The 14,704-nt window shown below is 38.6% G+C and overlaps 2 protein-coding genes across 2 annotated transcripts; one reads left to right on the forward strand and one right to left on the reverse strand.

Moving 5' to 3' along the window:
* Positions 1-1,467: 1,467 nt before the first annotated feature.
* Positions 1,468-8,287, reverse strand: LOC143484664 (uncharacterized). The gene is made up of 2 exons (XM_076983516.1): positions 8,210-8,287; positions 1,468-5,774 (listed from the first exon to the last, which is right to left on the reverse strand). The coding sequence occupies exon 2, from the start codon at positions 5,645-5,647 to the stop codon at positions 2,795-2,797; it is 2,853 nt and encodes a 950-aa protein (XP_076839631.1). The 5' UTR covers positions 5,648-5,774; positions 8,210-8,287; the 3' UTR covers positions 1,468-2,794.
* A 1,453-nt stretch (positions 8,288-9,740) lies between these two features.
* hpxb (hemopexin b) lies at positions 9,741-14,455 on the forward strand. The gene is made up of 10 exons (XM_076982620.1): positions 9,741-9,824; positions 10,250-10,272; positions 10,460-10,576; positions 11,414-11,577; positions 11,985-12,138; positions 12,335-12,547; positions 12,662-12,745; positions 12,843-12,973; positions 13,125-13,272; positions 13,716-14,455. The coding sequence occupies exons 1-10, from the start codon at positions 9,760-9,762 to the stop codon at positions 13,949-13,951; spliced, it is 1,335 nt and encodes a 444-aa protein (XP_076838735.1). The 5' UTR covers positions 9,741-9,759; the 3' UTR covers positions 13,952-14,455.
* Positions 14,456-14,704: the final 249 nt, after the last annotated feature.

The following is a 14,704-nucleotide window of genomic DNA, read 5'->3' on the forward strand; positions in this document are numbered from 1 at the left end:
TACTAATGTGGTGGGGAAGAGCAGATTACAATCATTAAACACTACTAGTGTGGTGGGGAAGAGCAGATTGCAATCAATAAACACTACTAGTGTGGTGGGGAAGAGTAGATTACAATCATTAAACACTACTAGTGTGGTGGGGAAGAGTAGATTACAATCATTAAACACTACTAGTGTGGTGGGGAAGAGCAGATTACAATAATTAAACACTACTAATGTGGTGGGGAAGAGCAGATTACAATCATTAAACACTACTAGTGTGGTGGGGAAGAGTAGATTACAATCATTAAACACTACTAATGTGGTGGGGAAGAGCAGATTACAATCACTAAACACTACTAGTGTGGTGGGGAAGAGCAGATTGCAATCAATAAACACTACTAGTGTGGTGGGGAAGAGCAGATTACAATAATTAAACACTACTAATGTGGTGGGGAAGAGCAGATTACAATCATTAAACACTACTAGTGTGGTGGGGAAGAGCAGATTGCAATCATTAAACACTACTAGTGTGGTGGGGAAGAGTAGATTACAATCATTAAACACTACTAGTGTGGTGGGGAAGAGTAGATTACAATCATTAAACACTACTAGTGTGGTGGGGAAGAGCAGATTACAATAATTAAACACTACTAATGTGGTGGGGAAGAGCAGATTACAATCATTAAACACTACTAATGTGGTGGGGAAGAGTAGATTACAATAATTAAACACTACTAGTGTGGTGGGGAAGAGTAGATTACAATCATTAAACACTACTAGTGTGGTGGGGAAGAGCAGATTATAAATGTTAAATGGCAGCAGCCACCATCAAAAATACCAGTTTCCTTTTGGTTAACTTGTTCAATGTTTTACGTTCATTCCACAGCTAAATTGCGTGAGGGATTAGAGATCAGAAGTGATTTTCCTTCAAGGGGGATAGAAGAAGGGATCCTCACTGAATTTACAATTGTAATGATGAAATCATAATCAAGGCAAATTCTGGCTGTATGTGGTTGATTTCATAAAGAATTGCCTGGTTTGTAAAATTCCCCCCTGTGGTTTCCGAAATGCTTAGCTTCATTCTGTTAATATTGTCTTCGTTCTGTTCCCATGCCAATATTTCTGTTTCCATGCCATGTGGTTTTGTTTTGTTTTTTGTCTCCCCCTGTTACCGGACTGAGGCATCTCTAGTTTCCCTCCATTTACCTGCATGAGTACATGTAGCCTACCCTTTGACACACACACACACACACACACACACACACACACACACACACACACACACACACACACACACACACACACACACACACACTTTTTCTCACCACAGCTTCCCCCCAGGCTTTTGGTTTCTCTGTTGCATCATCAACGCTGATGAGGGTGCATCCTTTACAGGAGCGTACCCCCCCCCCCCCCCCCCCCCCCTACCATCACCATGGAGTAAAACATTCATTTTCCACGGGATATGATGGAATTTTATTAACATATTTATTGAGCTGGCAGAGCTGCAAGAACAATGAACATCACGTACAGTAACTTTAATTCTAGAAACTTACAGATTTGGCAGAACTCAGAGCTGAAAAAAAACTTAGTATTATTATTATTATTATTAATAATTAATAATAATAGTCTATTTAAAAATTAAATAATGGTCATGGTCTGATGTTAGGGAACTGGTCTTGTGACTGGAGGGTTGTGGGTTTGATTCCCAGGTCTGAGGCCATGACTGAGGTGCCCTTGAGCAATACACCTAACCCCTGTTATGGTCCTTAGTTTTATATGGCTCGAACGTCTAACATAAAAGGTCCTAACATAAGTGAACCAAGACATCATGCCAGTAGTTTTGTGTTAGTCCAACATTGTTATATTTTATATTTACTCAAATCCCCATATAAGCAATTTAGGAATATAACATTTGGATGGGCTTGTGCCAACAAATCAATCTAATCATCCTACTAACTGTCCTAAAAAGAAAGAAACAAAATAAACACAGTTCAATCTTCCCTAACTCCCTATCCTCTCACAAAAACAGGAGAAAATGATGATTTAAACAAATAGGCACCCACCCCAACATAAATACAAACGAAATAACAACGAAATAAGTAAATGAAGACCCATACAAACCCTGACCCAACTGGTTAGGACTGTAACAGCTCGTCGCATGTGCACCACACACAAAGAGAGGACCGTGTGGTGGACTAGAAAATGACACACCACAAATAACAAGCCACCACACATGAAAATGACACACCACAAATAACAAGCCCCCACACATGAAAATGACACACCACAAATAACAAGCCACCATAACAATAGCAGGAACTCTTTAAAAGGGGCATCCAATCTCGGAGGTAGCCAATCCCGTCACAGGGAAGCGTCACATGTCCTTCATCTTACACTGCCCTCTAGTGTATTGCCTGTAAGACAAACCGCTAGCACAAAAACCAAATGTCCAGGCACGTAACACCCCAACTGCTCCCCGGGCACCGGGCTAGGGCTGCCCACCGCTCTGGGCATGTGTGCACCAGAGTAATCACTAGTGTGTGTTTCAATTGGGGTGAAAATCACAATTGACAAATATGGCACATTTACATTATTTACATTTAAATAATAAATCCTTAGTCTATTAAAACAACAAAAAAGTAAGACAAAAAACTAACACAATATAGCCAGAGAACAAAACTTTTAGTCCCTTCTTTAATAGTATTGCATGACCATTTTTGGCCGTTGCATTTATCAGTGTGCCATGTGTGTCAGAATTTTATGCCTGACAGGTTAACATTACTCTGGAGAAAAGCAGCAAGCCTTAGGCTCAAAGTATAAAACCCTCTTCAAAAGTCCTTCTGGTTTCTAGAGCGACTCTCAGTTTCTTCCAAAAGACCCGAGTGTCCTTTCCTGGTTTGGGCCAGCTGAGGTATGTTCGTTTTTTAATTAGACTCCTCATCCTGTAGTATGGGGACAGCTGATGTGTTGGAATATCCTCCAGGAACACCAGGATGAGAACATCCTTCTTCTCATCAAAGAGGCGGAAACTTGCCACCTGGATCTCACTGGAGCACCACTCACTCTCCAGGTAGTGGTGGCTAATCACACAGATGGTCTTACGACTGCTGTAGATGCCATCCACAATATTATCTATGATGGGTTTTCCTGGCTGGAAGTCCCTGTGGTGCAGACACAACCTCCAGCCCTGCTCTCCCTCCAGCTGGGGTAACAGCTCTCTCATTACCCACAGTTCATCCTGGGTGTTGTAGGAAATAAAAGCATCATACTGGAAGTCATAAGTGTTTTGCTTTCTCTGATATTTGCTGTCATAGAGAAATGCCCGCAAAATATAGTAGGCATAGACAACCTGCCTTTTGAAGAAATGGTAGAGTAAAGAACTGAGCAAAGTCAGAAAGACTAAAGCTGTAGTGGAAATAAAACAGTAAAATCCCACATCTATAATGCATGAGTTGATGTCAAGCGCGATAAGTTTATGTCCTCTGAATTTGGGTGGGTAATTACATTTGAACTGGTCTGCATTTAAAACCTGTGTGTCATTGTTGCTTACTGTCCACTTAATGAACCAAGCAGTGGTGCAATCACAAGAGAAATAATTTCCCTCCAGACTGAGATAAAATAACTTCGAGAGGGATGCAATCACAGTTTCATTAATTAGTGATAACGCATTGTTCTGAAGCTTTAACGTCTGAATTCTAGTGAGGTTTGCTTGCATAAGAAAGTCAATTGATTGTATGCCAGTTTTAGCCATATAAAGCCTTGTAAGGTTTGGAATAGGCAGAAATATATCTGAAGAGAGTGAATCCAGTTCATTTTTGCTGAGGTCCAGATCTGTGAGATTAGGGGTTTTAGTAAATGTAAGAGGATGCACAGAGTTAATATTGAGATTTCTTGCCTTGAAAGTCTGTAAATTAGCCAGTCCTTCCAAAAAATTAAAGGGGATATTCACCATCCCATCATGACCTTGATTGTAAATACTCAGGAACTCCAGGGATGTTAGTTGTGCAAAAGGGGGTTCACTAAGACTCTTTTGGCTTGCATAAAATATGTAATTGTTGTTTAACTCAAGAACTTTCAAACTTTTAAGTCCTGAGAAAACAGCAGCACAAACTACTTTCTGGGTGATCTTATTTGATTGCAGGTTGAGGATTTTTAAATTAGTTAAATTTTTGAAAGCACCAATTTGTATAGTTTGTATTTGATTGTCGTCTAAATCTAGTCGTGTTAAATTGGGCAAAAATTCAAAATCTCCTTTATGGATAGTACTGAGTTTGTTACTTGCCAACTGTAAATACTGTAAATTGGAAAGACCACTCCTGAAATAGCCTTTTATTCTTAGCAGTTTGTTTGAACTAATAATGAGGGACTTTAGACTCTTAAGCTCTAGAAATACACAATTGTCTATAAGCTTCAGATCATTTCTGTAAATATGAAGTGTTAATAATTTATCAAGATGTAAAAAATCTGAGCATGTTAAATGACTTATTAAATTGTAACTGAGGTCTAAAATTTCCAAAGTGGAAAGATTTCTAATGGCTACAGGAACACTAATCAATTTGTTGTGTGATAGATTCAGAGTCCTGAGTTTATTCATTGATCTAAATGTCTGTGTAGCTACGTTTCGGAGCTGGTTATCAGAGAAGTCCAGAGCTTCTACACTGGTGCAGAATTTTAGTTCTTCTTCTGACACAGAAGTGATTTTGTTAAACTGCAGCTGAAGATATCTTGGTGAGTTCACCTCGCAGGCGGCCTTCAGCAGTGGCTTAACTTTCTTTTCTCCTATTTGGTCAAGCTTCAAATTACCTAGTGAAGAGTTAAAAGATTGCAGCAAGGTCTTAAACTCCTCTTGTGTCATTTGTATCCCGTTTAAATTGAGTTTTCTGACATTTCTGAAGTAGTGTTTGTCCTTCACATCCCATTTCATGCTTCCATTGATGAAGGCCAGATTTAGTGTTTCAAGATCCGGAAAAATATTTGATGTCATGTTAAAGATTCTCAAAGGATTCTGGGACAGATCCAGAATTTTTAGCCTTAAAGACACATTGGATATTTCTGCTGCCTGAAAAGAAGAAAACCCATTATCTCTGATCCACATGTCTTTTATGTTTGGTAATGCAAAAAGAGCTTGCACTTCTTGCATCTTGTGTAGATAATTCCCAGAGAGATTTAATGTTCTCAAATTGATCAGAGGAAGAAAAGCAGCAGGGTTGATATTTGCAAAGAGGTTTACATCCAATCGTAGAAAAGTTAGGTTGGACAGATTCTCAAAGAGTCTGACAGAGATTGTGGTGAGTTTGTTATAGGCAAGATTCAGAAACTGCAAAGCCACCAGTCTCTTGAATGCACCTTCCTCTATATCTTTAATCTGATTATGTGACATATTCAGATTGGCGAGAAAGGACAAGTGAACCAGATCCTCTTTTTTCACTTTTGAGATGTAATTTTTGGAAATGTCCAGTATTCTTGTTCTGCAGGGTATGTTTATGGGAACAGTAGTGAGTCCTTTCTTAATGCAAAGCACCTTCAAGTTCGATGAGCATTTTAAAGAGCCTAGAACCTTGCAGTCTTTAACAAAAAATCCATGAGTATGTTTGGAAATGGTTACCAACAAAAGCAAGAAGATGTAAATCTTTAGAGAAAACATTCCTCTTATGAATGACATGCTCTTAATATGGTTTATAAGAGAGGAATTATGAAATATCAGACTATTATCTAAAGACAAAGTTATCTCGTATTGGGGTATTGAGGAATTATCCAAGTTGAATTTTTCTTTTCTCGTTTCAGTTTATCTGAAAAACAGTGGAAATGTTGAGATTTGTCAGGAGTTAGGAGGGAAATTTAATAAGCTCTCCATTTATGCATCAGTCATATTTTATAGATGCACCATTTGTCATCACTAAAACATGACATGGGGGGTGTTCCAAGAAGCGGGTTAAGCGAGAAAACCTGGGTAAGTTAACTCAGAGTTCACGGAAACTCAAGGTTTTCCGTTCCAGAAACCGAGTTTAGAGAGAACCGGAGTCAGTTACTATAGCAACTTATGCTCTGAAGCTAACCTGCTCGCTGGCAGGTTAACTTGGACCTGACCCAGAGTTACAAACACGTCATCATGACGTGTCCTTTCCTCGAAGATCATGTGGATATTGAAACTCAGTTTATTCGCTGAGTTCTTCGTCGGGAACGCCTTATAAAACCCCGAATAGACATAGGCCTACTATCATTTTCGGATTATTTTTTAATGAACGTTATCGTTTTTCAGCACAATCCAATACTTACATCAATAAAATTATTAAGCGTCACATTTCAAATATTACACATCGCGGATCAGCCCTAAATTCTCTTTCCAGATTGTTATACATTGCTCTTCGTTTTTTTTTTTCTTTCTTTTTTCAGCATAATGATAATAAAGTTGAATTGAATTGAACTGACCGTTCTCCCCATCAAGATCATATGTGATGCTTCCCACCTCATCACAAATGTTGAAGCCAGATGGCCAGGATCCGTGTATGATTCCACACTGTACAACAAATCTGAATAGAGTGGGCCTGAGGTAGTGCAGTGTAATAGTTAAATCATTGCAAACCCTAGATGTGAATAGGACACTATGACGGCCTCCTTCATGGAGACAGAGGGTATCCCTGCCTGTCCTATAGGCCTACCTTATGACTCCCTATTCAGATCCTGCACCTGGACCACAGTCCCGCTACAATCAGGCCCACAGCAAAACCAGGGCAAGAATTTAAATGACCCTAGGAATCCTCGAGGCCAGGTTCCAGTGCCTGAAGGGGCTCAGAGTAACCCCTGATAGGGCATGCCACATAATAATGGCATATGTGGTATTACACAACATTGCAACCATCCAGGAAGAGCAACAGCCTACCATCTCTGACATGCCCACAGACGAGGAACCTTACATGCATGTGGGTGACAACAGAGATGGTGGAGTTGTCAGAGACTCCATCTGCAATCACTGCTATCCACATTAAATCATGCACCACCACCCACCCCACCCCACCATCCACCCTGTAACCTTTTAATATACATTACAGTCAAATTCACTGTTATGTTTCATTATTTCATTTTTCTTGTAAATAAATATATTTTAGAATATATTTTAAGAATAAGATATAGTTATATACAGCCATACCACTTTGTACTATATTCTTATACTTCATTTTTATCTGATGCCATGTGTGTTTCACACCACTCAGATTAGACCTGGAATCAGTAAGTGTTCAATTAAAAAATATTTAAAAACTCAATACAGTATTATAAAGGTGGAGAAAATAATAATATAATTGCACCCTTCTGCTAAATATAAAAATATCATTTTCACTCACACATTAACTCTGTTGGCAATTCTTTGACATGCTGACTGCCTTTCTCTAGCAGCTACCGCAGTATTACATTTACGTTTAATAATATCTAAATATTCTGTATACGCAGTCATTAATACTCCTAAGCTACAGTGGTGTGAAATACGATGCTCGGCTGATTTTCGCATTTAAGTCCATGATAAATCCTATTTATCTGCGTTCCATTAAGAATGCCTTTTATAGTTACGCGTGAACGCGCTTCTGTCTGGGTCAACCTACTCAGAGTTGAGCGACCCTGATTACTTTAACTTCGATCAGCCGTTTTGGAACCAAAAACTCTGAGTATGTCAGATTGGGGTAAGACAACTCAGAGTTCAGGGTTAAGTTTAGAGTTTGTTAACCCCACTTTCTGGAATACCCCCATGAGCTTTTCATGTGCAATTATACAAATGACTCACCTTTATTCAAACAGCCAAGCAGTTCATAAGAGGTAAATAGATATACTATAGTTTTATAATATTTATAAATAAAAAGTTATTATTAGGCAAACAAAAACCTTTAAAAATATTAGTATTATTAAAATATTATTAGTGCTAAAATATTATTATTATTATTATTAATATTGTTTACTACTTACAGACTTAATAGGTGCACTTTATCTAGTGCATATATAGTGCTAAGTATTTTCACCTACTTATCAAAATGTAGCTTATATGCATATCTTCAGAGCCGTAAAAGTGTCTCTGCATGTTTCACATGTATAATGAGGACACACACAGAAAGGAAACTACTTCCTAAATGAATAGTTGATATAAATAAGAGTGGCAAAATACACTTTCCCATGGCTCCTTTCTGCTAGATTTAGAAACCACTGATATTTCTTACAGTTATATATTAATAACACTTACCTTACTGAACCGTTGAAAGAAAATAACTGAATAAACAACAAAGGGTAAAGCAAACGATTATAGGAAACACAGCGATCACTTCTCTATTTCACTAAATGCAAAACTGGGTGGTAAAAGGAAGAGAAAATGCTGCTTGTAGCTACCCAATCAGAAAATTGTACAACTAACTGAAAGTTTACCATCAAGAAATGTCACAAGCACACAAGAGATATGGAAAATGAAAGAAAGAATATTATTATTATTATTATTATTATTATTATTATTATTATTATTATTATTATTAATTTCCACTTATTTAGCTCCTTTCAAAGTACCCAAGGACGCTGTACAGAGAAATACAAAAAAGAACAGACAAGAACAAAACAGACAAAAAAATAAATAAAAATTATTATGCAGTAAACAACCAATTAACACACCAGGACCTGAAGGAGCACTTCATCTCAGCTCCATCCTGCGATAACCTGACCCCTGTGGTTGAGATGGACTCCTCTGAAACAGGCTATAAAAATGACCTTGTGTAGTGGCAATATTTGGCTGAGCCCCTTTTCTGATCTTCACCCACCATTGCAACTTGGACAATGTTCGATGACAGAGAGAAAACTCAGGATGTGAAACCTGAATCTCTGCAGGCACAAATCGATGTTCCTGCAACTTTTCAACCCCAATAAAGACAATGGGAGCACAACTTTGCCCCAGCTCTATTTACCCCAACATCCAGTGCATCATACTGGATGGGACTAGTTCATCTTGTGATATTGGAAGGCTTTCTGTCTGAGCTTTTAGCCACACATCCGAAAACTTTTTTGGATCCTCCTCTCAGTTTTGTTTGCCTGGTTTGAACTGTGATGTGGATTATGTATGACCCTTAAAGAATTACATGTGAACATTGGGCCTTGGGCCTTGGCGTACTTAGTCATCTTTGTTTGTGTAAAGAGAACAACTGGACACACAGTGCCCCTCAGTCTCGTTACATTTTCTATTATTTATAGAAATAAGGTATACATTTTATTACCTTATTTTATTATATTTGTTTCCTTTTTATCTTTGCTTTCTTTTAATGTTTTTTATGTTTGCTTTCTTTTAATATTTCATTTTATTTACTGTATTCTGTAAAACACTTTGAGTTGCATGTATGTATGAAATGTGCTATACAAATAAAGATTATTATTATTATTATTATTATTATTATTATTATTAAAAGTTTGAATTTCAATTCTATAAATATTAACTAGTCAATTCAAATCTGTGTGGGTTCTTTATTTCAGCAGGCATCAGATTTGACTTATTTCAGTTGCAGTCATCTTTTATATCATTACATTTATTAAATTTCAAGTTTAACATCACCATAAATTGCTAGTGGCCCGAGATCTGATTGCCTAATCCCCAAAATGTTGTAAAATAGGACTTTTCCCCCTTGCTCTATCCCGCTCTGATGGTAAACTGTGACATGTTCACCACCCACACCGCCTCCTACTGCCAACGGGCATAAAAGTCCTCCCCCTCTCTGATTACCTTTACTGCTGGATCTGGATCGAGTGGACCTGCTGATCATGAAGCTGTTCGTGGGGTTCCTGTGGGGGATCTTTGTGCTGAGCCGGTGTCGTGCTGCACCAGCGTGAGTGATCCACCTGCCAAACACCCGCACCACACAGAGGAGCCTTGCTGAAGCACTACAATAAGATTCATCACCATAGCTTTAGCCTGGATCTTGTGCCATTAGTGCAAGACTTAAATGTTAAAAGTTTTGACTTCAGACCCTTTCTTTAAACTAGACCCTGTTCTTTCTGTTTGGTTCCCTAAGCTTGATTTTCTGTCTCTCAGTTTTCGCTTTGTTAGGCGACACAGTGCAGATCAATAATGCAGACAGTGTGAGATCAAAGTCTGCTGTCCAGCTAAGCTGTGTTTTTTTCCAGGATAAGTCATGTTTCCTTTGTCGGCTTTTTGATTAAAACTATCTGTCATTTGTAAGATGCCATTGCATTGCATTCTAACATTCTTATTATTAACCACCTTAATGTGATGGATCTCTTTATATTACAGCCACAGTGATGTTGTAATGACAGGTATATATTTATTTATATGTCCACCCATTTCTGTTTATTTATTTAATTGGTGGTGGTGGTGGGGATAGCCATTTATTATCAGAAATTATAGACGGTAAGCTGTTAATCACAACATAAGGAAAGCTACATTTTAAATATAATTAACTGATTTTCAATGAGTTGTTTTAGATCAAATGCTACTGTTTAGATCAAGCGGAGGAGCATCCTGAAGAATCCCATTATGATGTCACACTTGATCGCTGTGGAGGCATCGAGTTTGACGCCATTGCGCCCGATGAGAAAGGAAACATATTCTTTTTCAAAGGTTCCTAATTTAACACCATATTTATTTGCTTACTTAATTAAAAATTCACTATTCTACATGACTGCAACATTTTGTTCACTTACCACCATAATATAAGGGAAGTATTCATATCTAATCATGCCACTATTCAGACTCTTGAGGAGCTGGTAACAGCAATACGAAACACAGGAACAAGGTTGCTGTTCCGTCCCAGTGAAAACGCACGTTTGTCATGTCTTGTAGTCAGTTGCCATGTGTCAGCAGTTCCTCACTCACAACCAGAGGGCCTCCTCCTTGGAGGACTGATGTTGCCATGGCTACCACTCCACCTGCTCCTAATTATTTAATCAGCTGACTTACTTAAACCTAAATCGAACGTTCAGTGTGAAGTATTGCCACCTGTAGTAGTTAGCGTGCCAAGCCTTTCTCTTGCCTTATATTTGGTATATGTTGACTCTGTTACTGTCCTGTGGTAGCTCGTTTTAATCTGCCTACCTGGTTTTTACTCTACTTAATTTCTTTGGGGTTACTCTTTGCTCCTATGTTAAACTGCTTTACCTGCATATGGATCCATCTCGTGCCACTGAGTGTGATTAGTTTCACTGTATGTGGCATATGAAACTTCTGTGACTTAAACCTGAATCCCACTGATAGGAGCGGGCGTGCATTAAGAAGTGCATTAGAGCCGTATTTATGGACTCCAGATGAATGGTTATGACAGAAAATTTGCTATGCATGTTTGTTTTTGCAAATAGACAGGGTGAATTTTAATAGCAGAGATCTAATCATTTTGAAAATAGTTCCATCACTTTACAGACACTTTGAATGTAACTAAATAGGTGAGTTTAATATCCACAGGTGACCATTTATGGAAGGGTTTCTCGGGGCCCCCTGAGCTTGCAAATGGTACATTCCAGGAACTAGATGAATATCATCATCTGGGTCACGTGGACGCAGCCTTCCGCATGCACAATAAAGATGAATATGACCCGAAAGGCCATGACCACATGTTCTTCTTTTTGGTATGTTACAGTACAGTTCACCATGACCAGACTGCATACTTTCATATCCATTGTCCCATGCAAAAGGTCTGTCATAGGCCATATACAATATACCACAAAGCTGTGATGTATGGTAACAAATGTGTGCAAACCAGTGCATGGTACTGCATAATAAGAAATAATTTTCATTTCAATTTAAGGATTTGCAGTAAAAAAAATACATGAAGAATGTTTAAATTAAATGGTTAAACATTTATGCAACACTTTAAACATTTAAACTTTATGGAACTTCATGAACAAGGACAGGTCAGTCAAAACAGATTCTCTAAAATCTGAAGAACCATGTTGTTATATTGGAACTCTCTTTTGCGCACATACTTTCACTGAAGTCATTATAGGTTTGATAGAACAGTATTGATGTGCTGCAGAAAGAGAAGGTGTTTAGTTACTACCAGCACGCCCTGGAGAAAGGCTTCCCAGTGGATATCCGGCAGATTTTCCCAGGAATCCCCAGTTTCATCGATGCAGCCGTGGAGTGCCCCAAAGGAGAGTGCACCACAGACTCTATCCTGTTCTTCAAAGGTTCGTAAAGAGACTCTTCAATGTCTTGTACATGATCTTTTATTCTTTCTGTGCTCCATCTTTGGTCTCCATTGTAAAGTGTAAATAAAGTGGGGAAAAAAAAAACCAAAACCAATGGTGGACCTATACAGGGATAGGTGCACAGGACGCACTCTACGCACATGCAGTGTGGTGTGATTCTGTATCTCTTCCACAGGAAGAGATGTTTACAGCTTTGACATCAAGACCAAGACAGTGAAGCAAAAGGTGTGGACTCACCTGCCCAACTGCACGTCTGTGCTCCGCTGGGTTGAGCACTACTACTGTTTCCATGGCACCAACTTCACCAGATTCCATCCCGTGTCCGGAGAGGTGTCAGGGGTTTATCCCAAGGATGCTAGACGATACTTCATGTCATGTCCAAACTTCGGTGAGGATGCTAGACCATACTTTGTGTCATGCCCAAACTTCATGGTGCCTCATGAACATCAAGTCCAACTTTCATGAGTTTGTATTCTCGTTTGTGTATTAAACTGTATTTTAGGGCACGGGGAAGCACACAGAAAGCCACGCTGTAAACTTGACGCCATAACCACAGACATAACGGGGAAGTCATATGCCTTTACAGGTGACTAGGATTTCCTTCACAACAGCCTCTAGACGTAAATGAGACTTCAGCGTAAAGTCTTTCACTCTCACGCTCTGTTCGCTCTCCACATAAATAGGCAGCCTGTACATTAGACTGGACAAACCCCACGACGGCAGTCACCACTTCCCCATTACAAGATCCTGGAAGGAGGTGTCAGGACCTGTGGATGCGGTCTTCTCCTTTGGCGACAAGATGTACATTATCCAGGTGAAGAACCAAAAAAAAAAAAACCCACTGCTTTTCATTTTGGTTTGATGAGCCAAAGTTGACCATGAAGAACAATCTGAACAAAATACTCTTTCCCATTAGTCTTTCATCAGTTCTAAAGGACACCTAACCATTCATTCATGTTTGACAGGAAAGTCAAGTCTATATCTACAAGTCGGCAGCACATTACACTCTTATAGAGGGCTATCCTAAATCTGTGAGAGAGGAGTTGGGTGTGGACGGGCCAGTGGATGCAGCGTTTGTATGTGCGGACGAACATGTTGCTCACATTATACAAGGTTCGTCCCACTGAGCTCTACTGTTAAAACTACCATCATTTTTTATTAAAGAACATCATATTTATAAAGTGTTAATTTACAGTATGACTGTACAGTATGACAGTGTTCATTAGAGTAATATTGCACTGTATAATGACTAACAAATGTTGTGTGTTGTGTTCAACGTTTAGATGGGAAGGTTAGTGTTTGTGTAATGTGCATTTTATGAATAGTAATTATGACAATAAATAAATCAACAGACAGCTGCAGATCATTGTTGCCTATGTGGAAATAATATTTCACCAAAATGGTGCTACCATTGCTAGTAATGAATGCTAATATAACGATAAAGGTAATGCTAGTTCTTCCCTGACAGAACCTACTGCAGTTCACCACTGTCGATTATTTGACAAAACTATTCTTTCATGGATATTTTAGGTCTGACTTGATTTTTTCCCCCACAGGTCAGAAGATGATCGATATTGATCTGGCTGCTACCCCAAGAGCTGTTAAGAGCGAAACCTCTCTCCCCGTCGGTAAAGTGGATGCGGCCACATGTGACAGTGAGGGTGTGAAACTATTTGTTGGCCCAGAGTTTTTCTTGTACCAGAGCCCTAAAGTATTGGCAGTCAGCAAGATCAGTCCAGAAGCACAGAAGATCCCACCTGGCGTGTTTGGCTGTGAACACAAAGAAACATGACAGATAGCACATTTTTGCATGTCCTTCTAACTGTCGAATCAAAAGTGGCACTTTCAAATAAATAATCTATATGCCACATTTATATATTAACTTTTTTAAATAAAATGATTTAAATATTCATGAAATTAGAAAGAGTATTCTAATCAACTTTAAGCAAACCATACAAATATATAAATCTGAGCAACTCATAATTAAAACAATAAGATAGAGATCCTTAATTGGGTTTCATGTGGTGCTATTTTCCCCCTAAATTAAACAAACACAGTAATTAGGAATCTAAGTCTAAAAATGCCACCATAGAGCATAATTAATAAATGATACTGTCAGACTGCCCTGCTACCTGAATTTCTCTGGAACACCATTCAGGAAGTGATGATGCACAGATGGGTTTACAGATGCCATAAGTCCCATGCACAATATCATCCACAGGTTTGCTTGTGGATTTTCCCAAACCTTTTCTTCCTTCAGTTGATTTTACAAAAGGTCAGAAAACTCTTATTTTTAAAAATTGCTGATAAATAAACACTGATTTAAAAAAATGTCTGAAAGGACCTGCACATTTCCTGTGAGCGAGACCCTCATTTGGCAGTGTTCCACAAAGATGGCACAAAGTGACATGTATTAAGCAGGTTTAACCATTATAATCCAATAAATAGCGGTGATGGGTAATGCACCAAAACATTTAAAGGTTTGGGTGTTTATAAAGGTTCGTGCTTGGATGCTGCTGCTAAGATCACATTTACATCAACACTA

The sequence above is a fragment of the Brachyhypopomus gauderio genome, chromosome 20 (assembly GCF_052324685.1).
Source record: "Brachyhypopomus gauderio isolate BG-103 chromosome 20, BGAUD_0.2, whole genome shotgun sequence".
Lineage (NCBI taxonomy): Eukaryota > Metazoa > Chordata > Actinopteri > Gymnotiformes > Hypopomidae > Brachyhypopomus > Brachyhypopomus gauderio.